The sequence below is a fragment of the Diospyros lotus genome, chromosome 10 (genome assembly GCF_014633365.1).
Source record: "Diospyros lotus cultivar Yz01 chromosome 10, ASM1463336v1, whole genome shotgun sequence".
Lineage (NCBI taxonomy): Eukaryota > Viridiplantae > Streptophyta > Magnoliopsida > Ericales > Ebenaceae > Diospyros > Diospyros lotus.
This window is the reverse complement of record NC_068347.1, coordinates 34,355,685-34,383,310: the sequence shown is the minus strand read 5'-3', so window position 1 is coordinate 34,383,310 and position 27,626 is coordinate 34,355,685. Positions and strand designations below refer to the sequence as shown.

At 37.1% G+C, this 27,626-nt stretch overlaps 2 protein-coding genes across 12 annotated transcripts; one reads left to right on the top strand and one right to left on the bottom strand.

The window, feature by feature from the left end:
* Window positions 1–78: 78 nt before the first annotated feature.
* Window positions 79–2,304, top strand: LOC127811582 (probable peroxidase 26). The gene is made up of 4 exons (XM_052351573.1): window positions 79–386; window positions 493–672; window positions 762–921; window positions 1,696–2,304. Exons 1-4 carry the CDS (start codon window positions 123–125, stop codon window positions 2,115–2,117), a joined length of 1,026 nt encoding a protein of 341 aa, XP_052207533.1. The 5' UTR covers window positions 79–122; the 3' UTR covers window positions 2,118–2,304.
* LOC127811581 (uncharacterized) lies at window positions 2,296–22,975 on the bottom strand. 11 transcript variants are annotated; one of them, XM_052351572.1, is made up of 14 exons: window positions 22,208–22,523; window positions 21,904–22,102; window positions 20,793–20,888; window positions 17,147–17,250; window positions 15,781–16,580; window positions 15,548–15,670; window positions 15,334–15,422; window positions 14,210–14,410; window positions 5,926–6,184; window positions 5,768–5,835; window positions 5,590–5,633; window positions 4,750–4,833; window positions 3,871–4,120; window positions 2,296–2,518 (listed from the first exon to the last, which is right to left on the bottom strand). In XM_052351572.1, the coding sequence occupies exons 2-11, from the start codon at window positions 22,036–22,038 to the stop codon at window positions 5,592–5,594; spliced, it is 1,917 nt and encodes a 638-aa protein (XP_052207532.1). In that variant the 5' UTR covers window positions 22,039–22,102; window positions 22,208–22,523; the 3' UTR covers window positions 2,296–2,518; window positions 3,871–4,120; window positions 4,750–4,833; window positions 5,590–5,591. The 11 variants fall into 11 exon arrangements, with proteins under 11 accessions (XP_052207532.1, XP_052207526.1, XP_052207524.1 ...); XM_052351566.1 differs by lacking the exons at window positions 5,590–5,633; window positions 22,208–22,523 and adding exons at window positions 22,530–22,724; window positions 22,834–22,975 and having other exon boundaries at window positions 5,768–6,184; XM_052351564.1 differs by lacking the exons at window positions 5,590–5,633; window positions 22,208–22,523 and adding exons at window positions 22,530–22,724; window positions 22,834–22,975 and having other exon boundaries at window positions 5,768–6,184; window positions 21,904–22,086.
* Between the last annotated feature and the right edge of the window lie 4,651 nt (window positions 22,976–27,626).

Genomic DNA, 27,626 nt, shown 5'->3' with positions numbered 1-27,626 from the left:
CACGTGGACACCGATCACCCTCTGACCCTATATAAGTACTTCTCTCATCCTCCTCTATTTCCATAATAAAGTCCCCCGCCCAGTGCAGTAGACGAAGACCCTTTGCGCACAATTTGAAGATCATGGGCATGGGCATGGGCAAGGGAGGCTACTTGCTTCTTCTCCCTCTTCTGGCTCTTGCTCTGGCATCTTGGTGGCCGCCGGTTGCCAATGCGGCGGAGCTGCCGCCAGGGAATAAGCCGCTGATCCGACAGTACTACAAGAAGCTCAACACCTGCGCCAACGCGGAGGCGTTTGTTCATCATCAGGTGCAGTCCTTCTGGCAGAAGGATAAGAGCCTCCCTGCCCAGCTTCTCAAGTTGGTCTACGCCGACTGCATGGTCAACGTAAGCAACATTCCGACTCTTCCCTTTTGACATTTGTCGAGCTAGAATACATGTAGCCGAAGCAGCATTAACCCGTTCCATATTGGATTGAACATGATATATATAGGGTTGCGACGCATCGGTTCTCTTGGCGGGTCCAGGTACAGAGAGAACTGCGCCTCAAAATGCAGGGCTCAAGGGATTTGAGGTCATCGACAAGATCAAGATCGTCCTCGAAGATCGTTGTCCCGGCGTGGTCTCTTGTGCGGACATTCTCCATCTCGCAGCAAGAGATGCTGTCCATTTGGTGAGTCTCTCATGTTCTCTACCTCAGTGATGCCTTCTATAAATAGGGTTTTAGACAGGTGTAATGAGTGGTTCTTGGTGAGACCTCAGGCTGGAGCACCATCCTATCCCGTGTATTTGGGCAGAAGAGATGGGTTGGATTCAAAGGCTGGATGGGTGAACCTCCCATCACCGTCCATTTCGTGGGATTCAGCTTTGGCATTCTTCCAATCCAAAGGTTTGAATGTACTCGACATGACTACTCTCTTAGGTAAGATGCAAACCTTAGTCCTCTTAACATTTTATTTAAGAGAAGTCGTAGTCCCAAGTGCACAAGACTACTCATTTTGCGAGAATCAAGAAAGAATCCCCTTGCTTTTTTGCAAAAAGTTGGTTTCCATAACTTAGACCAGTGATCTTTTCTGCTACAAATATTGGCCCTCAAGATGAAACATAAATTCATCCTTGAGTGAGAGAGCCAAGACTACTCTTAACGTTCTATTCAAGAGAAGTCGTCGTCCCCAGTGCACAAAACTACTCTTTTTGTGAGAATGAAGAAAAGAGTCCTCGTTTTTTTTTTTTTTTTTTTTTTTTGCAAATAAGTGGTTTCCATGAGACCCATGACCTTTTCTGCGACCAACGTTGGCCCTCAAGATGAAACATAATTCATCCTTGAGAGAGAGCCGAGACTACTTAACATTTTATTCAAGAGAAGTTGTTGTCCGGTGCACAAGACTACTCGTTTTGTGAGAATCAAGAAAGCGCCCCCTTGCTCTTTTTGCAAAAAGGTGGTTTCCATACCTCGGACCCGTGGCCTTTCTGCTACCAATGTTGGCCCTCGAGATGAAACATAAATTCATCCCTGAGAAAGAGAATCTGTCTCACTTGGTCCAGTTCTGTTTCATGGTTTTCTGAACAAACTAAAGTCTCCAGTGTTTCCATAGAAGTTTGTTCAAGCCAAATAAAAAACAAGCAAAAAGAGAACAGAATCAACCTCTTATATTGCCGTAGGCTCAAAGAAAGAAAAACCTATTTTGCACTGCAGGAGCACATTCACTAGGAAGAGCACACTGCAGATACATCTGGGACCGCCTGTACAACTTCAATAATACAGGAAAGCCAGACCCCAGCATGAAGAAATCCTTCCTGATAACAATGAGAGAGCAGTGTCCACGCCAGCTCAAGAATGGCCAAAGTGATCCACTCATATACCTAGACCCAGACTCCGGTCCCAATTTCCAGTTCAACAATACCTACTACTCCCGAGTACTAAGTGGTGAATCAGTTCTTGGAGTTGATCAGCAGCTACGCTATGGACGTGACACCAAGGAAATAACCCAGGAATTTGCCGGTAATCAGGAAATGTTCCGCAGGGAATTTGCCTTGGCAATGAGCCGTATGGGCCGTATCCAAGTACTGACTGGTACCAGCGGAGAGATACGCCGGGTTTGCAGTCGTAGAAACTAGTAATAAAAGAACCTCAACAACCAACAACTATAAGTCAATTAATCTATAGCCTCTTTGAGGTATATTTGATACTATTAAGGACAAAGGTCAATATGATCATTTGTTTTTCCTTGCTAACAATGAACCAGTTATCTTTTGGATAGAACAAGAGTCCATTTCAGGAAAGAACAGAACCAAGTGGATACAAAGAGAAAAAAGACAAAAAAAATTATCATTTCATCGATTTTGACTATATGGTTTTCTCAAGAGTAACTCATACAGACCAACCAGATGTTCTACATAATTGGGTCTCCAAATATGTATATATAACAATGAAGAATCATATTCCACTAACCTGCAATAAGTTCCGTAACCTGACCTGAGAGGCACAAAGGCAAAGTTTCCACCATGCAGTCCATTCACTGGAATCAGAGAAGAAAATGTGTAAAGATCCAACAATTCAGAGTGTTTCTCAAAGTCGTTACAATTTAAGACCAGAGGACATTAACCCAATATATTAAGAATATAAACGATATCATGTCATCAATCCTAAGTACTTGTCAAAGTCAAGAATCTACAGAAAGCACTCAGATCAGTTTAGAACTTCATTCAAAAACTGCTATATGAATTATCTATGGCACTGCCGAAGTACCAGTTAATCTGAAGGGATCAAGGGTACTGGTAAATGGGTTTTTGATGGGCTTTTTCGTTGATGGCAAGGGTTATGCTAGAAATTTTATTTAACTGCATGACTAAGAAATCTATAGACAATTAACGCCAAAATAGACGGTACATGATAATGCCACAAAGCAGTCAAGTCTCAGGGTCATAGCCTTCAGCATTTAACTGAAGTGGACAATGACGAGAGAATTTTGAGTCAGCAGCAGAAAATTTTCTTGAAGTACTTAATACAGGCAAGTGTGAAGAGAACTGTTCACTAGGGTAAAGAGTTGTCAGATTGAACCAGTATCAATTCACAACAAAGGCTGTTTGTAAAATGAGCATTAGAACCTATGCACTTTATTTTGTTGATCTAGGGGCAGCAACAAAGTAGCACAGTGGTCTTGAGACAGCCCCTCAGAATCTTGGGAGCCTAGCAATTTATAAGTGTGTTTAGGAAGTCGCCTTACATGCACACACTTCATTTAAGCCCATCCATTAAAAAACAGAAAGGATAGGAAACAGTGAAGATTTAAATCAATTTGTATGTTTGTTTATTCAATGACAACAAGAAGCCTCAATCTCACTTGGAGAAGTCGACTGCATGGAGTCTAGGCTTGCCAATCGTCACTATTCATGACTATATCTTTCGTAAGAGTATGCTTGTTTATCAAAAAAAAAAAAAAAATTGAAAAAGGGATTTGCATTTTTTCATAAACTTGAAATACTTACCAAAGAACATCTCTTCACAAACTGTAGTTTTAAAATCAATCTTATTTTGTAGTCAATTATAAAAAATATATTTTTTGTAGAAAATGAATACAGTATCCAAGCTGTCCTCAATAATTTCTCCCATCCATTACACCAGAATACAATTCTTTTTTTTTTTTTCCCTAAATCTCTAGAATACAGTTCTAACATGCTTTCCTTCAGATCTTATTTACACTAATACAACTGCAAATTAATATTGACGGCGGGTGGCCAAATAGGTAACAGGACCACTCCTAAGGTCCTCATTTCTCAAGTTCATTACAATGGCTTAACCACCTATATAATTCAAAATAGCATGGATAGTACTGATAAGGCAAACAAAGCAGAATGTTGCTGTAATTACCTAGCACTGCGGGTGGAAGAGACATTTTCAGTCAAGGACTGGATGAATATCGAACAGCATAAGCACTTTGCCATATGCTCCTCAAACATAAAAGAGCCTAAATAACAAAATTCTCTCGTGCCAGTCAACCTTGAATTACTACTACCAACCCAAAGAGGCATATCCGAGCTTCACTCGTGCAAGTCTCTGAAACCCAAGCAACCTATTCCTCCTGCCGAGCCGGAGCTGCAGGCCTACCATTCTTGATCAACTGGTTCATACAAAATTGAAATCTCAGAAAGGCATCTAAGAAGGTAGAGGAGACAAAAACAATTCGTAGCACAATAAAATATGCATTTCTATAAGAATGGCAGGAAAAAAAAAAAGAACCACCAATTCATCTTCAACACTAATTTGCTTTTATTGGCCCACAACAAAGTTTAATAGTACAGGCAAAGCCTAGTTATACCAAACAGAAGAGAGTTGCGGGAGGATATGACGACTCAAAAGGAAAGGATAATCGTTTTATTGAATCTGACACGGAGAAGCACTGTCATTTCAATCAGTTGAAGGCATCATGCAACATTAGGCAGTAGTAAAGTTGGCTCACAAAGGCTAGTAAAAAAGAAAAGGTAATAAAGGTCATCTCAAATGCATGAGCTCTGCTTTGTGAGGGTTGGGGGAGGGCCGTCTTTATAAGCCTTATCCTTGCTTTGCAAAGAGGCTGTTACCATAACTTGAACCCATGACTTTCCAATCACAAAGGAGCAACCTTGCCGTTGCTCTAAAAAGATAAGGCAAATAAAAACATAATAATTCCTCAAAAAGTGTGCATGAAGACAATGATTATGCAACAAAAAATAAATAAAAGAAAAGATGAATGCAATAAAATCTCACAACCTTATCCAAATACTTTTTCCGAAGCTTCATGGCTGTACGTATACATCTCTTGACCCTGATCTTGAGCATCCTATCATTGAATATCTGCAACAAGGTACACAAAAGAATCCATCTGTCACCATCCAAAAAGTTTCTAATTACTAGTCATTTTTTTTTTTTTTTTGGGGGGGGGGGGGGGCGGGGGAGGAGGGGGTCTCAATGTGTGTATGTTGGGGGAGGGGGGGGGGGAGAAGAACAGTGGCGGCACAGATCCAATACCAAGATACAAGCACTAAAAGAAACTCTGGAACTACAAAATTTTCCAAGCATCCAAGAGATAAGAGGGTTGCTAGTATCATGATCATATAGACTAGAGTTAGAGGAGAACATTGCAACTGAACGGACCTTGTGAAAACCAACAAGGATAATGATGATGAAAAAGCAAAGACCCTAGGTTCACTTATACCCTAATGCATGTCCAAACCTATAGAATTGAGGATAACATCCCACAAAATTGAACACCCGGGGGGGTAGGAATTCCATTATTGGAGCATGTGGTTGCACACCTATCTAAATTTCTGTACATGCAAATACTGATTACTCAAAATTGGACTATAGCAACAAGGAGCTTTCAAAAAGAAAGCCTCCTGGTCCTTAGTGTAAACAAGAAAATGGTTCCTCGTATTAATATTTATCACACACGTGAGGCAGATAACCGTTATGAAAATGTACTTCCCATTAGTCCTTGAACAAGTACTGCAGCAGCCTGTAGCACCTTACACATGATGCCGATAGTACCAAGTGATTGCTATGCATAAAACACTAATCTCAAGTTCAACTGAAAGAGCAGTCAATCCTCACCCTTAACTATGACACCTAATTTGCACTTCACTCCTTGTTGCATGCTGATCAAAGAACATGATAGAGGCATTCAGTGATTGACAGGAACAACCCATGATAAGACAAATTACAATGCATCCATCAAATAGGCGGTTATTGCAAATGTATAGCTTAAATCCAGTGGCAAAAGTGAACCTACCTTTATCAGATCATCAATGGAACTGGTTTCTCGGATGATTTTTTGACGATTTGTTACAAGAATTGCCGCTACACAAAAGACAGGTAAGTCATTGTCACCATTCCTTGTGGATGTGACTACAGTACACATATGCAATTGATCATTTTTTGACCAGAAACCTTTTGCTAATCCACAAAAGGCATGGGTCGATGCTGATGTAATTCCATCGTCATCGTTGTCTTCATCATCAGGGGTGGAGCGTTCTCCATTTCCATGATTTGATTGTAGACCACCTTTTACAATAATGTTGCCATTATCAATGCTTTCTTCTGCCATTTCTGCAACTGATTCCCTAGGAATCTGTATTACCAATGGCTCCAGACAACTCCGCTCTAAATTGTAAACCAGAGATTCATCAAAATCAGCAGCCCACATCATCTGCAGTGTGACAGAAAACAAAATGACATGCTCGCAAATGAAAAAAAAAAAAAAACATGACTATAGTTCAATTTCAGCAACCAACTATTTGGCAATTAAAAAGTAAGGCTGAATCAAATATTCATACACAGTATGCATATTGTATACGTTTTCTGTGGCCCTGATAACAGAAAACAAAATGGCATGCTTGCAAATGAAAAACCATGAGTATAGATCTATTTCAGCAACCAACTATTTGGCAATTAAAAGGTAATGCTGAATCAAATATTTTATCTTTGTTACCTTTTCTTCATAATGAGAAACAATTTGAAAGAACCGAGTTGACCGCTAGAACTACTGGTCTTAGAACCAGAAAAAAAATACGATTCACAACAGGACACAATATGCATGTTGTATACATTTTCTGTGGCCCTAATCCTTTCTCATGCACACAAAACCACACATCTGCCCGGCTGGGGGGAGGGGCTATGTTAATGAACAACTTTACAAACCAAAATCTATACTATGAAAGCAAATAGAGATGATCTGCTCAATGTGAGAAAAGTGCAGACAAATAAATGTGGTCTTTTGTGAGATTGATGGCTGAACATATTGCATGCCTTTTAATTACTCTGTTGAAGTTTTACCCTCATTATTATTTCTCAGTACATACCACAGATGGAATGTAATGAAAAGAGTTCGTTCAGATGACACTGGAAGCAAAAGGCATCACATGAGAAGGCAGGAGATAAACCATCCAATAAACTACATTGCTAATGTAATTTTGTATGCAAGAGCTTAATATTGGATTTTATCCAGTTTTAAAACCCAAAACTCAGAAATGCAGAAACCATTGACAACTTCACTTGGACCTTTTTTTTTTTTTTTTCCAAACAATTACAGGAAAGAATATTTTTGTGACGAGAATCAAAACAGCTTATTCTGAATGACATACAAACTTTCGTAATGACTTTCATCATCATCAACAGCACTTTATCCTAACCAAGTTAGGGTTGGTGTCACAACATCTAAAAGTCAGACCGACAAACAAATTTATGCAAAAGAACAATGTGACAAAATTTTGACACAACCCATTAGCGAGGAACTAACGAGATAAAGTTCCAACACCATCTAATTTATATAGAAAAGCTACATAAGATGGCAGTGAATGAGATAATTGATATGGTCATGCTCCATCACATAGTTAATATTGTTAAACCAACTTGTACAACATGGAAACACAACTCAAACTTTTGTAATGACTTTGATGATCAATTTTTCATAAAAATTACCAAGTCCATGTACGAGTTTTTCCTATGAATTATTTATTTTGAGTGCTCATCAATCTTCTATTCTATGTTTGTAACAACAACATATCAAGCCTTATCCCACTAGGTGGTGACAACTACATGAACTCAAGCTTGATCCTCTATTCTATATTTAAAATATTAAATTGGAGTAAATTGGAAAACCATTTTACAAGGAAAAACAACTATTTTTTGAAATAGAGAAATAGCAATGCACAGCTACTAAAAGTTGTCTACAATATTTCCTTTCCTATTAAGTGAATGTATATTAATTAAATAATTAATTTTTCTTTCAAGGAGTTTCTCCATTTTTCATATCTTTCCATACTTAAGAAACAAAAATAAATTCAAGTACAATATTCATGCAAAGATCCTATGGAACAAATTGGATGCATTTTGCAGAATATCTAGCTGAAAAAAATACAGACCCAGATCTAGAACATGGAATGACATTGTACTATCCAAACTTCAGTGAAATCATGACGATATCTTGGCAATAAAGTCAGCACATCACAGTTAGTTTAATTTCAAGTTTAATCTCATGTTCCCAAAAATCTCCCCTTACATAATTCATTTTCATATCAGTACTGGGTAAAAAATGATAATATAATCACGGAAACTATTATCAATTTTGGCTGCACATGAACATGTCATGTATTAGTGGGATAAAGGCTGGATATGTTGTTGTTGTTATGAACATGTCATGTATGTTTATGCATACAATTTAGTGACTATTAAGCTTACATAACATTTCAGCTATCAGCTGGATACCAATAATCTGCTTCTATCTCATCATGAGCGTGCTAAAAGCATCATAGTGTCACGTACCTAGGGTTTAGCCTAGGGTTTGGATTGGAAATCGGAAGATTCCGATGGGTTAGGACCAAGAATAGAATGATTGGAGGGAAAAATTGGATAGAAATAGGGGAAGATAGGAAATGAGGGGGAGAGTTGCAAATCAAAACACAGAGAGAGAGAGAGAGAGAGAATGGGAGGAACAAATCAGAGAGTTTGCGAGAGACAATAGGATTCAATTATCATTCAACATAATGATCTCATCTATTTGCAGTAGCCTTTTATAGGCATATCTAGCTCCTAACTAAATGCATAACAACACCCATGTACTTCTAACCAATTGTTAAAATATCTCCTAACAACTATTATAAACCTATTACCATATTACCCCTTTATTGCTTCTAGGGTCATGACAATTCCCCCCTCCTTCAGAGAATTCTTGTCCCCAAGAACTTGCAACCAGTAGCCATTGCTCTTCATCCAATCCTTCTCTATTTGGTTTATCCTTCTTTCTTTCTTTCTCCTTCTAGGCCACTTCCTTTTCACTTTTATGTTCTTTCTGTTTTGCCTTTCTTGCCAATGTAGAGTGTATTCTTCAAGAGTCCTTATATAGAGATTATGCCAATGAGTTGTAATAACAAGCAGTCCAGCAGCACCCTTCTCTTCCATCTTCTCCCCAGACCTTGTGGCAATCCTTATGTTCCGTATACTTAAGTTGTTCCTTCCCTGCCAAAACCAACACTGAAGACTGTTTGAGACCTACTTTAACCCAAGTCAAGGACGGCTCAACTTGCTTCGGCACCAAAGTCAAAGGAGCAATATCCTTAGGATCTTCTTTAACTACATGTGGTCCATCACAATCTAGACCCAGCCTAGGATAGATGTTGTAGGTATTGCCACTCTCAGCTCTAGCCTATTTTATAACCAACTTATCCAATGGACCAATGTTTCGTTCCAAAATTGAAGAATTCCAACACCAATATCCATATAGATTGATGGTCCTTCAGCCAGATTTTCCTGATCCAATGCTATTCCATGTCCCACGAACTTCTGATCCAGAACACCACCAAATCTTTCAACCCATGCACTAGCCACCGGGGGCAACAAGTTGGTCTTGGCTTCCTCTGTCACTTCATCAAATGCTTCCCCATTATTCCCTTGCAGCCTTTCAGCAGGAGAATTCCTCCCCAATTCTAGAAATTCCTTGTTGCCTCCTGTTATCCCTGTCATTTGACTGACTGCATCATTCAGCTCTAGTTTTGGACATAGTTCTGAAAGGCGCAAGGCGCAAAGGGTCCTAGAGCCTGAGGTATGAGGCGCACGAGGCGAGGTGCACCTTTTACAAAAAAAACTCAAAATTTTGTAAAATCATTAAAAACTATCAAATTATCAATAATAATACATGCATATCATTAATGATTCATTATCTTCAAATTCTAAACTAACATCATCAAAGTTGATTAATTCATCATGCAAATTCTAAACTAGAAATATCGTCAAAGTTCAAACTTAAAGTCTCAAACTCAAACAAATACCAATCATCATGCAAAGTTCTAAACAAACATATAAACACTACAAGTCCACAATCAAGAAAATGTTTTCATTTTGAAAAATGCTATTTTTCTAAGTCTTGAAGATTAGCGCATTATAAAAAAACATATAAGAAAATGTTTTCATTTTGAAAAACTATCTCTTGGTATTTTGATAGCTAATATTCATTGTTGTTAAAATAATTTTTAATGAATTTTTCAAGAAATAGTAGGTATGTATTTTGGGGGTGGTAAAATCGCTAAATCCCGAGTTTGTACTAAAACCAAAATTCTATTTTCTTATTGTTATGAATTTTGATTTTTTAGGTATTTTTATTGAATCCAAATGGGGGATACTTTCTTATTTACATTTATGTATTAAAGTAAATGGAAAGTAAAATATAAATAAAAGAAAATGTGGACATTTACTTAAACTAAAAAAATGTAAATATGGTGTAATGTATACATGCTGGAACCGAGAAGATAGGAGGAATTGGGCTGCCCAGGTTTTAATTAAAACCTAAGTTTCATGATGCACGCCTCTCGCCTTGGTGCCTCACCGTGCAAGGCGAGGGCCTCGCTGAAATCGTCTCGCCTCAGCCTAGGCGAGGCGCCGAACTGGCACCTAAGCGCGCGCCTAGGCGCGCCTTTAACAACTATGGTTTTGGACTTCCATGATTATTCATTTGAAACATCCTCATCAAGAACTTCTTTTCCAAAGGAATCTGTGTGTTCCTTTAATTCTCCTTTTTCCCACACACCCTGGACCAAACCCCTGAAATTGTTGTTGTTGCTGCCAACACTATCGTTACAATCACCTTTCTTGTCAATTCCGCCTAAACTGATATACTTCTTCCACTCCACATTGAAGGTAAGTAGTGAATTAGTTTCCCACCATAATGACTTCTCCTTCGGCTACTCTATTTTAAGGAATTCTTCTGAGTTAAAACTTTCACAATAATCATCGAAAAATTCAGCGAGAAAGCTGTAGTGATACTTCATAGTAAGTATCATCGCAAACTCCTACAACTACTTGTGTAACATACAACTGAATTCCTCACACGTTTCATGTATCACACTGCTTGTTTGCTTGTGCCTTTAACTGAACTAATTATCAACATTCTTCTGCTACAATTGAGGTTCCAATTGTATCATGCGTGCACTGCTTCTCATGACCTCACGAGTAGGAGATCCCACTGAAAATGCAACATTCTTCTGCTGCAATTGAGGCTCCCATGGCCTCATGCGCACACTGTCTGTCTCAACAGAACTTTCACAGGTGAAACAAGCCACAGGCCAAGAAACCGGAGCTCTTTCCACCCTGCTTCACCTCCCAAATTCAAACATTCGAACCAAAGGCTGCTCTCTCGCTTGGAAGTTAACCATGTCAGCTGGCAATAGCCTAAACGGATCGGAATTCACCTAGCTAGCTTGCTGACGAAGTCCACCACTTGAACTCCAAACCTCAATGCTACAATAGCCATCTATCACCCCAGGCATCGAAATCAATTTCTGAAAATTAATCGTCTCCTATACTACTTCAAGTTGCTTTGGAATTTAAGCAACTCAACTTGGATTCGTCCAGATCCAATTCAATGGCCAAAGATTTAATCGGCTCAGTTCAACCTCCTACAAGTCGCCTCACTCTGATTTGTACTAAGTTGCCCGTCCGATCTACTACTCCTGAAACTCCTACTGCAACTCAATTAGCCTCTCTTGATCTGCAATTTATCACCGATCAAGACTGAAAGCAATCGCAACTCAACAATTTCCTAACCCAAGTCAATCTCTGGAAATCACTGCAGCCGATCACTATGGATCAACTATCACTCAAGATCCGCTTCATTATGGATTAGCGATCTTCAATTCCCCAGCAAAATAAAATGCTAGGCAATGGGTCTAACTCCACCTCCTAGCTCGTTTGATGTAAAAGTCTCCTATACTTGCCTCAAACGCTTTCCAATTCAGAGCGTGAGGTGATCGGAAATTGGCAACCTAAGGTGTCGGATCTCACGAGCGAAATCCATCTCTCCGAACGGAATCTACCTACCACTTCAAGCTGAAACTGCTATGCTCTGTTTCGCCTTTCACTTTCAAACAAGGACGACCAAATTCACTGCGTCGAAACTTAGCAGCGACGGAATGAAGAAATCAACAGCCTAAGAATTGTTGCACTAGCCACCAATCAAGACTTACAACGGCTGCGACCCACCCAATCACCGTCCGATGGTCGCGACCACTGGCTTGGCTTTGGAATTCATTGGGATTGCTTCACCTAATCACCAACGTAAATCATCATTGGAGATCAATAACAGAGGCATATCCTCGCTCGCCTCCAAAAGTCGAACAGCATTCCCAATCACCTTCTTCGAGGGACTCTGTTACTCAATTGGCACCACTCTTAACACATTAAACGACTCTGATGCAACTGACGCCTCTTGAATTTCGCGATCGAGAGTCAACGACCGGCTTTGCCTTCAATACTTAGACTTAGATCTACTTCATGACTCACCGTTGAAGTTTGCTTAAATTAGCTAGCTCGCCGTTGATTTTGCAGCTTCCAATTCACCAAAATTTTGACACTGAGACCACTTCTACAAACCGCCTACCTCTGTCGCTATCTACCATATCTGCTTTGAATCAGGCTTGATTATTTCCGAATTGGATTGAACGCTATTGAATTTCCGAACTCACAGCCAAGGAACGTCAGCTCTGATACCAATTTGTCATGTACCTAGGGTTTATCCTAGGGTTTGGATTGGAAATCGGAAGATTCCGATAGGCTAGGACCAAGAACAAAATGATTGGAGGGGAAAATTGGACAAAAATGGGGAAAGACAACAAATAGAAATGAGGGGGAGAGTTGCATATCAAAACACACACACACACACACACAGAGAACAGGAGAAAGAGAGCAGAGAGTTTGAGAGAGATAATAGGATTCAATTATCATTCAACATAATGATCTCATCCGTTTATAGTAGCCTTTTATAGGCATACCTGGCTTCTAACTGAATGAATAACACCCCCCATGTCTAACCAACTGCTAAAATATCTACTAACAACTATTATAAGCCTATTCAGTGTTCTAAAATGCGCTAGCCACTAGTTGGGTGCCAGACTGGGGCCTAGCGCCGGCGACACCTAGGAAAACTGTTGTTTTTTTTAACTTTTTGATGTAATTTGATCCTACTTCCAGAATAAACCTTTAAGAATCTCAAACAATACTCAATTATTTACACCCAACATAATCCAATTGCAGGTTCAGTTGTGCGCATATCCAACAACTAGCTGCAAACCCTAGAATCCTATCAAAACACAAATTTCTTGAGAAGAGCTGCAAAAATCGAAGCTTCTTGAGAAGAGTTGCAAACATGATGAAAGAAGCTTCAAACCTAGAAAGAGCTAAAAATCGAAGCTTATTAATGAAAGAAGCTAAACAAATGATGAAAGAGTTGAAAATCGAAGCTAGGCCTCGGATCGTATCGAAAGAAGAAGAGCGAGAACCAGTAGGGAGATAGGCAACAAGAACATGGCTGAGAAAGACGATTAGTGGCGACAGCAGCGACGAGAGAGAAAGCAACGAGATGATTGGCGACGGAGTGGCTAAACTGACAGGGAGACAGGCAGCGAGAACGTGGCTAAGAAGAGGACAATTGGCAGTGGCGACAACGAGAGAGAGAAATCAACGAGCCCACCAGAGACGAACCCAAACCACGGCGAGAGGATATAAAAGGGAAAGAAATAGGGAAAATTCAAACGCGTCTGGGCGACCCGAGCGGCATGTCGATTGGGCTCGATTAATCAGGCCTGGTGCCTAAGGGTGCCGATTTGCACGAAATTGCAGTGGTCGCCTAGGCCGCATTTTAGGATACTGAGCCTATTACCATATTACCCCTTTATTACTCCTAGGGTCATGACACATAGTAGCTTCTTAATCTTGCACATGGAAGAATGCAGCACTAAGAGCCACATCCTGAGATGACAGAACATTATATAAAAATTCAAACATTGGCACTCAAATCCCAACCACACAGTAAGTATATGGTCAGCTGAAAAGGTTCATTTTAACAGAAGAAGGCTGGACAGAAATTGAAATTATGGGGAAAAGAGACTGCAAACAATAAATATGGACATGGTAGATCAGAGAATAATTTGCAGAGTCCGGCTCTTTATGCAGTAGGAAGAAAAAGAAAATCAATCCCAATAAAATTGTGCCATAGAAGTACATGCAGCCACCAGACACTGCTACTACCCCATTGCCCAGATTCTAGCTATACCATAATCTAGTAAATATTATGGCCCATATTGAAATTTAGAATGTTTCTGTTTGTTCTTTATCATAAAATAGCGATAAAAGATGCGCACCGCAGCCACCTATTAACCAGTGAGGAAGACCAACTATAAGCACAAACCTCCCACATACAAAGAGCCTCATTGAAGGATAACTCCCGGCGAAAGAGTACTAGCAGCATCCGGAAGGCAAAATGAAGGCTTTCAGCACCTATACGTGAAAGATGAGCAAACATTTCTTTGTCTGTAAGCTTCAAGATATGCCACAGTGATTGCAACTGCTTCATCACGCCAGTTGGTCCTTCCATCTGAAAGTTTTCACGCTGCAGAGGTATGAATAATCTAAGTAAGCAAAAAAACATCAAACTGCTCAAGCAAATTAATGGCCCATTCAATTTCATTGTTGTTTCCAACTTTTTGTGTTCATTTTCAAAATAGAGGGGGGGAAAGAATTCATTTGGTTGCGTTTTTTTTATTTCGAAAAATAAACCCATTTCCAAAGAAAAAATGGCTAAACAGGAAAATACCAAAATTGGGTAAATTACACCCAAGTCCCCTTTGGTTGGAGTCGTTTTTATAGAGACCCCCTATAGTTTAAATTTAGTATTTGAGATCCCTGTGGTTTGCTTTTTGCCCAAACTGCCCCTTCAATTAGGTCAAGCAACTGACATTAAAAAATAGTACAATGAACCTAGACCCCGTAGGGCTTGGGTGGAATTAATCCTATTCCTTTTAATGTCCTTAGTAGCTTGACCTAATGGAAGGCATTCTTTGAAAAAAAAAAAAAGCAAAGAAGAAGAAGAAGCAAGCCACGAGGACCTTAAATGCTAAATTTAAACTAAAGAAGCTGTCCGCAAAAAATGACCCACATCACAGGGGATTTGGGTGGAATTTACCTTTCAAAATATATTTGTGCACAAAGAAGTGCAAAATATTAAGTAAAAAAGTTAATATTATATGAAAAAAAAATTATATTACATCGACTTAGAAAAGTTCTATCTCTGTATTAAGAAAAGAAAATTAACATAAATAGATTTATCAAACTTTTGAAGATGACAACAAAAATCAAATAAGAGATTTAGTTTTCATTTTTCCAACTGAAAACGAAAACTGCACAGACAAATTTGAAAACTGAAGCTGAAAATGAACACATGAAAACTAAGAACAAAATCAAACGGGTGATAAGTGTTCTGACATAGATATATCATATATCTTAAGAAAAATAATTCCCCTCCTTCAGACATACCATTCTTCTTAAAAGCATCTCAAAGCACCAAAAAGCATCAGCATTGTCCTCAAAAAGAACAACAAATGGTGATAGTAAATCACTCATACCTACAATCACATTCTTAGTCAGAACAAGAACAATTGAAGCTCAAATCTGAGATTACAGATTCCCTACTCGTTGCATGAACGCAGTAGTAATAGAAACAATTTGAGTCAAAAGAGATGGGCACAACCTTGGCAGTACCCTGTTGCAGGATCAACCCAGGCATAAACAGCAAGAATATCTGACATTCGAGCTAAATTTTTGGCATCCTCATAGAACTCTAGATGATTATCGGTTCTAACCACATCAACAACTGAAAATAAGCAAGCTTATCAGAATATAATATAACACAATTCAAATATAAGGTCAACAGAAGATAACTGTCATTTTCTCATGGAAGAGATTAATTCATAGCTGATTTACCAATTCTGTGAAGCGTCCAAAGCCATTCCGATACTCTGTCTTCACTAGATGGCCCCATTTGAGATGTCCTTACATCTATGGGCAGTGTTTCTGGCACATCTGATATTCTTAATCTGTTTATTATCTCTTTTTTGTATTCCAGGTCCTTGGAAGGGGATAGAGGTTCGTGGACATCAAGTTGAACCATCTCAATTTCACAGTTAAGAGCATGTGAGACTACATCAGATGGTGAACCACTTGACTCCATAATTAGATCAATGTTGTTATTAATTTGAAAGGTATGCATATGCCCATCTTTGTACTGCAGTTGCATAGAATGCCTATCACCAGGGAACTCATGTTCTTCACTCTCTTTGCCAGTGTTCTCAAACAAATTCGTGACGGGTAATGGAGGAAAATCAAAATAACTCTCTGTTAAATATCGTGATCCATTTGCTTCACTCCCTGGCTTTGGGGAATGGCAATTGCATGGATCTGAACTAGGCATAAAACAAGATGATTCATATGCTGCACTATCCGTGCTCCCCCTAACAGTGACAAGGTCACCTGAATCACTAGAGCTTTCCCTTTTGCATGTTTGTGCTGTATCTGTACAATGATTATCCCAATCACAGCGACTGTCTAATTTGTTCTCGTAGTCTGAGGTGTGCCTATCTTGGGCCTCAGCTTCTCTTCTTCCATTATCTTTGGACATTGTCCTCATATCCATGACTTTTGACCCCACAACATAAGCAAGAGAACCTGTGCCTATGCTGGAGTGCATCATCTGGCATTGCTTGACAAGCTCGCTGTAGCGTTCCCTGTACCATCATTTTGATAAAGCTGTTAAAGTAAAATTACAAGATAGTACAAAGTACCAAGCAGCAACCAGATGTTCAATAAAGAATTTTATTCCCCAAGTCCCTCAATTTACTTCTTTTTTTTTCTGCTTGAATTACTTCATCTATTTCCTAAAAGAATTCTCAATGAAATGTTTATTGTAATACACACATCACAATCAAGAAAATGCTGAAAGACGAGTATTTCCATCCTACAGGATAAATAGTACAAAAAACAAAAACATTCACATACACACAAAATCTCTGGAACCACTCATTCCATGTGAAGGAAAATGATTCTTGTCAGTTCAGTTCATGATTGAAACAGAAAAAAGGTGCAGTAGTCTATAGACAGAAAAAGAGTAATGGAGAATCGTATATTCTCCAGAATGATTAGACATCAAAGAAACCCTACACTTTTTACAAAATCACCAAATATTATCATTTTGAGTATCATTTTCCAAGTTGTCTAGGTCTTATGGTCTTATCACAAAGTTTATAGGAATTTATCTGCAACATGGTGCAGTAGGAAATGTAAGGGCCTATACCTTCGAGCAGTTCTCAATTGCCTCCTGTAGTCTGCAGTGCTGCTCAAGTTGTAACATCCCAAAAGAAATTCCCAAACTTCCGGCCTTATTGATGGATCCACGCCCTAAAAATTGAGACACAGCAGTTAATGACAAAGAAGAACAATTGTTTCTTAGAATTCTATCTCCAGTGGATACATATGATAGTTAAGATGATTGAAACAACTAAACAGCACCATATAAGGTGAAACTTAGCACTCCAAAAGAAACTACTCAAACCAAACTACTGATTGCAAGCAGCTAAAATCAAATATCAATCAAATGAAACATATTGCCTTTTTTTTTCTAGATTTAAAGTGGGAAATATACCAGATCTAGGGAATGGTAAAAGGAGAAAGATAAGGTCCCATCTTAATACAAGAACCAGGAAAGGGAAATACACAAGAGCAGCTAAATGAGACAAAGGCAACAAATGGTCAGAATCCACACTTAGAAACCCACAGTGGAAGCTCCATTTTTAGCTAGTGATTCCACTTTATCATGTCTCTTAGCACCAGTGTTCTAAAAGCCGGCCGATGCTAGGAGGCCTTAGGCCGTCGCGATTCTGGCCAAATCGGCACCCCTAGGCGCCGGGCCCGATCGGCGCCTAGTCGCTTGGGTCACGCGAGGCATGGGCCAATTATCATTCCCTCTCTCTCTCTCTCTCGTCATTACTCTGTCTCGCCGCTTTCCCGTTCACTCTCTCTCATCGGACTTGTCACCACCACCGATCTCGTCGTTTCTCTCTCTTGCTGCCGATCGGGCCGTTCTCTCCCTGTCAGTTCTCACTCTTCTTCCTCCAGTACATATGGCCATCTTCCTCCTTGCTCCTTGCTACTTGTTGCGCCATCTTTGTCCTTGCTCCTTGCTGCAAGTCTTCCTCCTTGCTAAAATTTAAAAAACAACAACATTTTTTCTTAAGTGCCCTAGGTGCTAAGCCCCTGTCTGGCGCCCAACTAGCGCCTAACGTGTTTTAGAACACTGCTTAGCACCCTAAATAAAACTATTTCCAAGGAATGAGATAAGACAACATTTCCTTAATCAAATTCCATGAGACCATTACTTTATTGGAAGCAATTATGATACAAATAAGGGATCCCACAAGAGAACCCTTGTGAACGGGCTATATATGAAGCAAAACCAAATCTCATCCTCAATTGTAACTTTACCAGTCTCATATCCAATCGCCAAAAACCCATATAGAGATCATGATAAACTTCATGGACTGTTAAGTTAACAAGCAAGGCCGAACCTTCCATGAGGCGACTGCCTCAGGGCCCATGGAAATTTCACAATTTAGGGGCCCATAAATTGAAAGTGGCCCATACAAATTTCACAACTTAGGGGCCCATGGAAATTTCACAACTTAGGGCCCCATGCATTTTTTGCCGGCCCACCCCCTTCTCGCGACCCTTCTCCCTCCCTCTCTTTTGCTCGCTGCCCTAGCCCTACCTCTCTGGCTCCATCGCGCCTCGCCCTCGCTCTCGCCTCTCACTGCTGCTCCGTCGCCGGTAGCTCGCTGCCTCTCTCTCCTCTTGCTGCTCCTCGCCATCGCTTTCTCGCCTCTCGCTGCTCGATCGACGATCGCTCGTCCTCACCGACTTGCCTCGCCCTCGTGGCCGGTGGCTCGCTACTCAGGCGCTCGCCCAGCAAGCATCGCCTTTCGCTGCTCTGCTCGGTCGCTGGCTCGCCATCGCCCTTGTGGGTTGTAACCAGTGGCTCGCTGCCTCTCAATTGCCGATTGGGTCATCAGATTCATTCTTTCAGATCTGCTTCTCAGATGCTCTAACTCTAGATCTGCTTCAACTTTCAGCGGTTAGTTGCTCCTTCATTTCGTTTCATTTATGGTAGTATCCTTCATTTTGTTTCGTTGTTTATGGTAGTTTTTAATTGATAATTTTAAAAAAAAAAATTAATTTTATTCTTATGGTATAAATATTTATTTTTTTTTATATATTTTATTATAAAAAAAATAAAATTTGAATGTACTATACAATTTGGGGCCCATTTTCACATCTGGGCCCCAAAAACTCAGGTCCGACACTATTAACAAGACAAGTGGTGAAGTGAAAGATAATTGAGCCAAAATTTTCAGTTGTGAGGTGGAAGATCACAAGAAAAATACAAATTGATCCTCATAATATGAATGCTTATACTCAAGATATGGATCAAATTTAAGTTTTTTGGATTCAATCAGAATTTTCAATCATAAACCAGAATAAAAGCCATAATGATGACCAGTTACTAGTATGTATCAAGCTAAAAAAGAGTTGCTTGTTGTATGTACGCATTTGCAACTTATTGGCCTTTCCACATGACATAATGCTCATTAGACAACTTAGGTCAGCAATAGCTGAATAAAAGAAAAGGAACATTTGAGGAAGAGGTGAGAAGCTTGTGCTAACAATGATCCAGCATAAATAAACAGATAATTTTAAGAGGGAAAACGGCCAGATTGGCCCCTCAACTTTTTATTTTTGGCCAGATTAACCACTGGACCTTTTTGGGCCCAAATTCACCCTTGAACTTTTCAAAATGGTTCTTTTTGCCCCCTAAAATGATAGTTTTTGGTTCACTTTGCCCCTGAAATTCTAGTTTTCTGGCTCAAATTCACCCTCAAATTAAACCATTTGAAAAGTGAAAGGGTGAATTTGAGCCAGAAATAAGTTCAGGGGCTAAATTGACCAAAATCAAAAAGTTCATGGGCCTCTTGATGACAGACACAGACAGAGAAAATTGCACTATAGAATGATGAATAAGCAGTCATACCAGAAGGGGAAAAAAAAAAAAATTAGACTAACCTTTTAATCCAAAGAGGATAAAATGTCTTCCCACGATCTGATACTAACACAACAGAACTTGGTAAAGACTAAATGCATTTTGCTTGTTTGAGACCCAAAATGCGTCTCCAAATACAGCAGGTAAAACACATGATTAAATGACCACCTGAAACATGAAGATAACTAGATCCCTCTCTTGTGGTAGTAAAACAATCTCTAGGTCATTATTAACAAAACAGCATTCATGCATCACTCAACTACTTACGGTGTAGCTTCTATGTGCATTTACAACGTTAGCAAGGTTACAATTTTTTTCTATTATCATTATCGCACCTCTCTTGCACTGATTTTGTTCATAACATTTCTAAAAGAAGTTATCAAAATTGTGACATCCAAATCAAAACAAAGGTTAAAGTTCACAGCAAGCTTAAACACACAAACCAATTGAACTAATTCCTGTCATATCCACAGAATGCTTGAATGACAGAAATAATTGATTGAGATGTGGGGACTGCTGATACAGAAACCATTAACAACTAAGTCATTGCTACTTGCAGACGTAAACAGAGACAATCTAGAAGTTTGGAACCCCATTAAAACATTGATAGGCTGTTGCACGCAAAATGTGTCGTTTCTAGTCTATCTCTTTATATGGAAAGTTTAAAAATCATCATATAATAATCCAGAAATTGCAATAGAAAAGAAAAAGGGGGGTTTGTGATGATTTTTAAATCTTTTCTACTAGGTAATCTAGTATTATTGAGTTCATGAGATGGAAACATATAATTATACTGGCCAAGCAAGCATTTGTGGAAATTCATAAAATTGATAATAACAGCACAACTCACCCCAAGAATAATTGATTTCAAAGCTTTACGGAAACCAAGAATCTTTCCATCACCATCAAAGGTGGCCTGCCACTTCTCTGGCCTAAGCATTTTACTCTGCACCACCACAAACAAGGAGATCAAACACTACAACACATTCAAGGAGGGAGAAAGAGGAAAGGGAAAAACAAAATTACCCAAAACTAAAAGAAAAATATTCCAGTAGTGGTGAATTATAAGCCATGAAGGGGCCAATGCAAGTTTGTTGAGCCAATGAGAACTACGGCTCCAAATAGACAAGAAGATAAACAACCTGCATTGGGGAAACTGAAAGACAAAGAACATCTTTCCCAAGAACAATACTTGTTCTTCTCAAGTAATTTGACGTCCTCCTTGCAATTATGTTCTTGAAATCATGGATGGTTGTAGTTAACCCACAATGTTTGCCTATATTTTGATACGATCAATTTATTTTGTTCTAAATGCAATGACCATGTAATTCACCTTTCATAATGATCCCTCATTTAGATGTTCTTTGCACCAACCCCTCTACATACCACCCAGAAGTTGTCTCATCTCTTCTTCCAACTCAACTTACAGTGCATCTATACTGACAATAATCAAAACCTCATCTCCTAAAATAATTTTAACCATGATCCATTTTACCATCTACAATGTGGAGAAATTTCAACTTTGTTTAGATTGATGCATGATTATCTACTTAAGAGAAGGAATGATCTGTGGGAGTGGAGGACAGCTGGGGAAAAGGACCTTTTATTTTTCTTTTTTTTAATTAAGTAGAAGGATCTTTTTACTTAAGGTGATCCTTAAATCGAAAAGGATGTCAGACATTGAAGAGCACTTTAGTGCCTATTTACAAGAATAAAGAAGATGTTCCAAGTTGTATCTCCTATCGGGTTTTCTGAAAGGGAACTGTCTTCATTTAAAATAACTCAACAAAGCAGTTGAACCTTGCTTGGGGAGTTCCAAACTCTCAGCCAATTACCAAAGTCCCACAGAATACTCAGAGCAGAAGTAGTAAATACAGAACACTCTCTGGTTATGTAGAAGCACATTTCATAAACAATGAAATGATTAATGATTAAAAAAAACTATAGTTCGTCATTCTTACTCCAATAGCAACCTTTATAACTGTCTGATGAAGACAAGGCTCCCCAATGTCACGAACAATAGAACTGACCAGGTTTAGACTCACAATCCCAGTTTTTCCACAAATCCATTGCTTGCTGTCACCGTCAAAAGACATCAGCTGACAGCAACTAGAACTCCCTCTGTCTCTGTCTACCTCTTACCTCTGAAATTGTCACCCTCTAAAATCACCAACAAATCACTCAAACGGCATAAAGAACAAAAACAAAAAAACTGCACAACTTATCATCTGGTCAGAAAATTGAATAACTAATGAAACACGTTACCAGAGCAATTACCATAATCTGGGCGCTTATCAACTCGTCACCCTCCACGGTTACCATAAAATCAATTAATCAAATATTTTGCGAAGAAAACAAGAAAAAGAACACTCTTAATCAATTAATCAAATATTTTGCGAAGAAAACAAGAAAAAGAACATACTTCAGAGCTCCAAAATCCGATCAACAAAATACAATAATGAATAAAACCCAAAATCAGATAAACCCCCAAGAATCAAACCCTGAAATTAGATTGCGAAAATAATCAGACATAATATCAGAAAAATTGCGAAAGCCTGGTGGTGAAGTCACCAATATATCACCTCACCTCTCTAAAAATTCTCCCTCTCCTGAATGCCGAACAATTAATCCCGACTATCCTCTACTGTCTATGAACGATCAACAGATCTAAAAGCCCCCAAATTGTACTCTGGAAGTCCCAATCGATTGTCCGGCCAGCCATGATCTCAACGCAAAACGAATTTTCCAAATCACATAGAAACTATCACATTTATACGAAAACCTACATTCATCTTCCACGACATACAGAAATTGTAAAAGTTGCACGTCCCAACATAAATACATACATACATACATACATACATTCATGAAAAATAAGAGAGGGAAATGACCTGAAGGTCGGCGATTGAGATGAAATTGGATAGAGATCTCTGAAACTCAGAGATCGATCGATTGGGTCCGTCGCCATTTATCAAACACCAAGGACCGTTTCTTCTCCTTCGCTTTCGACTCTTCTTCTTCGCCTGGAACTCGCCAAATGCACATAATATGATAGTTTCATTAATTATAGTTAAATTTTGTGGGAAGCTACGGGAATGTTCCTCTGCGGCCGGCTCGTCTTTCCATCCGTGCCCTCGTTTCAGGGATTTCATCTCGCCCGTACATCCAATGTCTGTGGTTTGGTGGTTTGATGGTTTGATGGCCCTTGATTATGGAACCCACTAACCCCAACCAAACCAACTTGAATTGGTCTTGCATCCCAAGTCAACTTGGTTTTGGGTTTCCACTCATTGCTTTTTTAGGGAATAATTTACCATCAGTAATAATTAAAATGTTTTGTTTAATTAAGTGCAATTATTGTTGCTAATTATGAGCTTGCTTTGAATTTTGAAATTCAGGAAAAAATATTCTTTAGGTGTATAAAAATATATATATTGCTATTTTTATATAGTGTTTTGATTAAAGGTGAACAAAATTTCAATTAAATTGAAATAATTGAATGAAATCGGCTAAAATTGACAATTTAATTTAATTGGATTTAATTTGTAATTTGGTTCAAATTGATTTTAAAATTTAAATTTTTTTATTTTTTCAGTTTAGTTCGATTTTCTTATTAAAAAATATATTAAAATAATCGAACCGACTAAAATATCAAAAATGATATTATTTTTTATCAAAATTGGCCAGTTCAATTTGGTTCTTTAATTTAACCGAAATTTTGCTGATCCCTAATTACTTCAATCTACTTGCACTTTGTTTATTTTTTATTTTTTTATTTTCTTTTGTTTGAGCAATTATTTGGTTTGTTCGGTTCGTGTTTTGAAAAATGTTCGATTTATTCGATTGGAGCAATTTAGTTAGTTCGACAACCAAACCGATCAAATGCTCATTAGTAGTTTTAACACTCACAAAATTATTTTTTAATGTGTATAAATAAGTACTTATAATTTTGTGAGTATCAAACATAGTATTAAAATATTGTGTATACATAGCATTATTATAAAAATATCTATCAATAATTTTGTCATTTTCCTTTCACTTATCCATTTCGCATTAAGTAAGAAAAAATGTAAAATATATATATGGATAATTTTAAAATGTGGAAAACCTGAGAGGTCCCTCCATCACAATTAATCTTCGCCCCAAACATATCTCACCATCTCTAAACCTCACATACTACCTGTTCCACAATGTTAGGTGAACAAATAGATCTATTACGAGTCAAAACTCGAGAGTCCGATCTCTTGAATAAATACAGTCAATTATATAGTCTTACACTAAAGCAAAAAACAATTTTAAGTAAAAGTTTATTGAATATAATTTGATATTAATTGTTTAAATTTTAATTTTTTTAGATAAAAAATTAAATGAATTTAATATTGGTATAGTGGTAAAATTGTTTTAGAAGTTAGTTATTATTTAAAGATCATAAATTTAAATTTTGTTAACATAAATAATTTTGATTTTTTTAAGCAATATACATAAATAATATTTTTAAAAAATATATTTTTTTAACGTAGAAAACACAAGGGATCTCGGATCAATGCACAGCTTCGACCGTAACCAATCCAAAAATCTACGACCTTTACACTCTAAGATGGACAGACAAACAGTGAATCGCAAGTTAAAATCTAAATTCTGACCCCAATTAATATATGAAGAAAATACTTTATCAATAAATATTCATAACACTATAGATATACGAAGAAAATACTTAATTACAGTGATTTAAATTTAATTTTATATATAATTTGAATCAGCTCAATTCATAAACACCCATGCAATGCAATGGTTGAGAGTTTCTTATTGAATCTTTAGAAATATTTAAAATAATAAGAAAGTGAAGAATTTTAAATTCAGACAGCCCTAAAGTCAATGTAACAAGTATTGATTTGGTCATGGAAGTGTCACTTAGTCATACTATTTATCTTGCATGTAATGGTATGGTTAGCAGCCAGCTGAGCTCTTCTGCAACCTCTTTCCTTAATTTGAATAAAAAAACCATAGCTTCCCATTTCAAACATCTAGAAAATTCTAGACACAGCGTTAGGTTTGGGTTTTCGTTTTTGTTTATTTTTACAAGAAAATTATTCAGATACTCAATTATGATATCTTTGATCATAATTATGTATTGATGTGTTATATTTTTGCTATATTGGTGCCTCAAAAGTGTTACAATTCATTGTCCAAATAGCATTTTTATTATTTTTAAGGGTTTTGCTTGCAAGTTTATTTGGATACCCAAGTTTTTATATATATATATAATTTTGATATCCTAAATAACATTACTTACTTTATATTAAGTAAATTCTAATATAGCAATTCAAATATACAGACATATTTAATTATTTTAATACAGCAACTTAATAGGGCATATATATATCTATATCTATATATATATTTTGTAAGGTAAAAAACTCGAGGGGTCCTTCGATCACAATCAACATTCGCCTTGGACCTATCTCACAATCTTTAATACTCACAATCCGCTTGCTCCATGGCCCTACGTATCACTGGTATGTGTGTTTTTTCATTAAAGTGCATGTTTTTGGGTGTTCTTTTGTTTCTAGGTGTGTTCTTTTATGTTTCTGGTTTTAATTTGTTTGAAATTGAGTCCAATCCATGATTTAAGTTTAATTTTACAAATATTATGTCTATTGTGGTTTAAAACTAAGATTTGATATTTGTCCAATTTGTATTTATATTCTTCTATGAAATTGAATGCTAATATCCAATTGATTTTCATTCAACTAACACTTGAAAATTTATTTGGGTTCATGTTAGGATTCAATTGATTTGATCATCATTGAGGAAAATCACTTGAAGAGTCTAATTTGAATTTTGAAAAAAAATGGAATTGTTATATACTTGGAGTTTACAAGACTTTTCAGGTGATACCTTTCTTTTTACTCAATTATTTAATTTTTATTGTCAAGTTAATATGTCTAATAAAAATTATCCATCAGGATATGAAAAACTTAAGAAAAAGAGAATAATAAATAGTTTGATTCAATCTTAAAAATGAGCTCTTGAAAAATTTATCATGAGTAATAAGAGAGATCAAAATAGTTAAAGTAATGAAACAACTAAACACACAACTTTAAATGAAATAAGAGATAATGAGATGATGGTAGATCAAATTATAGAAAATTATAATGATGAAAATTGCGATAATAATATGGTTGGTGAAGAATGTCAAGAAAATACAGAATAATAGGAAATTAATGTGAAAACTAAGGATATTGATAATAACCCGAGTAATATTTCTATCAATATCTATGATCCAGGAAGATGGGAAAATATTGATATTAAGTTAAGAGACTTGATAGTTGAAAAATGTCAAATTAGATAAAGTGATTTAGATTTTTTGAATGATAAAACTTCTAGGCATTTCTCTACTTTTTATTATACGAGGAGGCTATCAAATGGGGAAACTCGTGATAGAAGATAGTTGGTATATTCAAATGATTTTGACAAAGTTTATTGTTTTTGTTGCAAATTGTTTGGTACAAGATCTAGTGGAAGCCAATTTGGCAACGAAGGAACAAAATATTGGAAAAATCTTAGTATTAAATTGAGAAGTCATGAAACAAGTAAAGAACACTTACTTAATATAAATGTTTGGTTTGATTTAAAATTGAGATTTTCTAAAAGTAAATAAATTGATAGGGATGTGCAAGTAAGAATTAGTAAAGAAAAAGAACATTGGAGAAATGTTTTAAAAATAATTATTGTTATGGTAAAAGCTTTAGCTAAAAATAATTTAGCATTTCATGAAACTAATGAAAAAATCTATTATGTGAATAATGGAAATCTTTTAAGTCTTATTGAGATGATAGCTGAATTTGATCCAGTATTACAAGAACATGTTCGACGTATTCAAAATGGTGAAATTCATAATCATTACTTAGGACATAAAATTCAAAATGAATTGACACATATGTGAGCACATGAAATAAAGAATATGATTTTGAAGAAAATTAAAGAGGCAAAATATTTTTCCATTATATTTGATTGTACTCCAAATTTAAATTACCAAGAACAAATGTCTCTCGTATTAAGATGTGTAGATATTTTAACTGGTCCAATAATAATTGAATAATACTTGTAGGATTTTTAAAAGTGGATGACACTTGTGGAAAATGCCTCTTTAGTGAACTTATAAAAGAAATTGAAAATTTGAATATTGATATCAATGATATAAAATGGCAAGGATATGATAATGGGCCTAACATGAATGGAAAGCAACAAAGCGTGCAAAAAAGACTATTAGAGATAAATTCTAAAGCATTATATACACCATGCGGTTGTCATAGTCATAATTTAGTAATTTCTAATGTTGTCTTCCCTTATGTTAGAGCTGTATCATTTTTAGGAGTTTTATAACACATATATTTATTATTCTCTTCTTTACCAAAGAGATGAAAAATATTAAAGAATAACATATCTAATTTAACTATCAAATCATTGTCACAAACTCGTTGGGAAAGTCGTATTGAAAGTGTCAAGGCAATTAGATTTCAAGTTTCAAAAATACGTGGTGCTTTGTTTGAATTAGTAGAAAATAGTGATGATCCTAAAATAAAAAGTGAAGCTAGATGTCTTGCAATGTATGAATTGGAGAATTTTGAATTTTTGTTGGGTATGACTATTTGGTATGATATTTTGTATACGGTTAATTCAG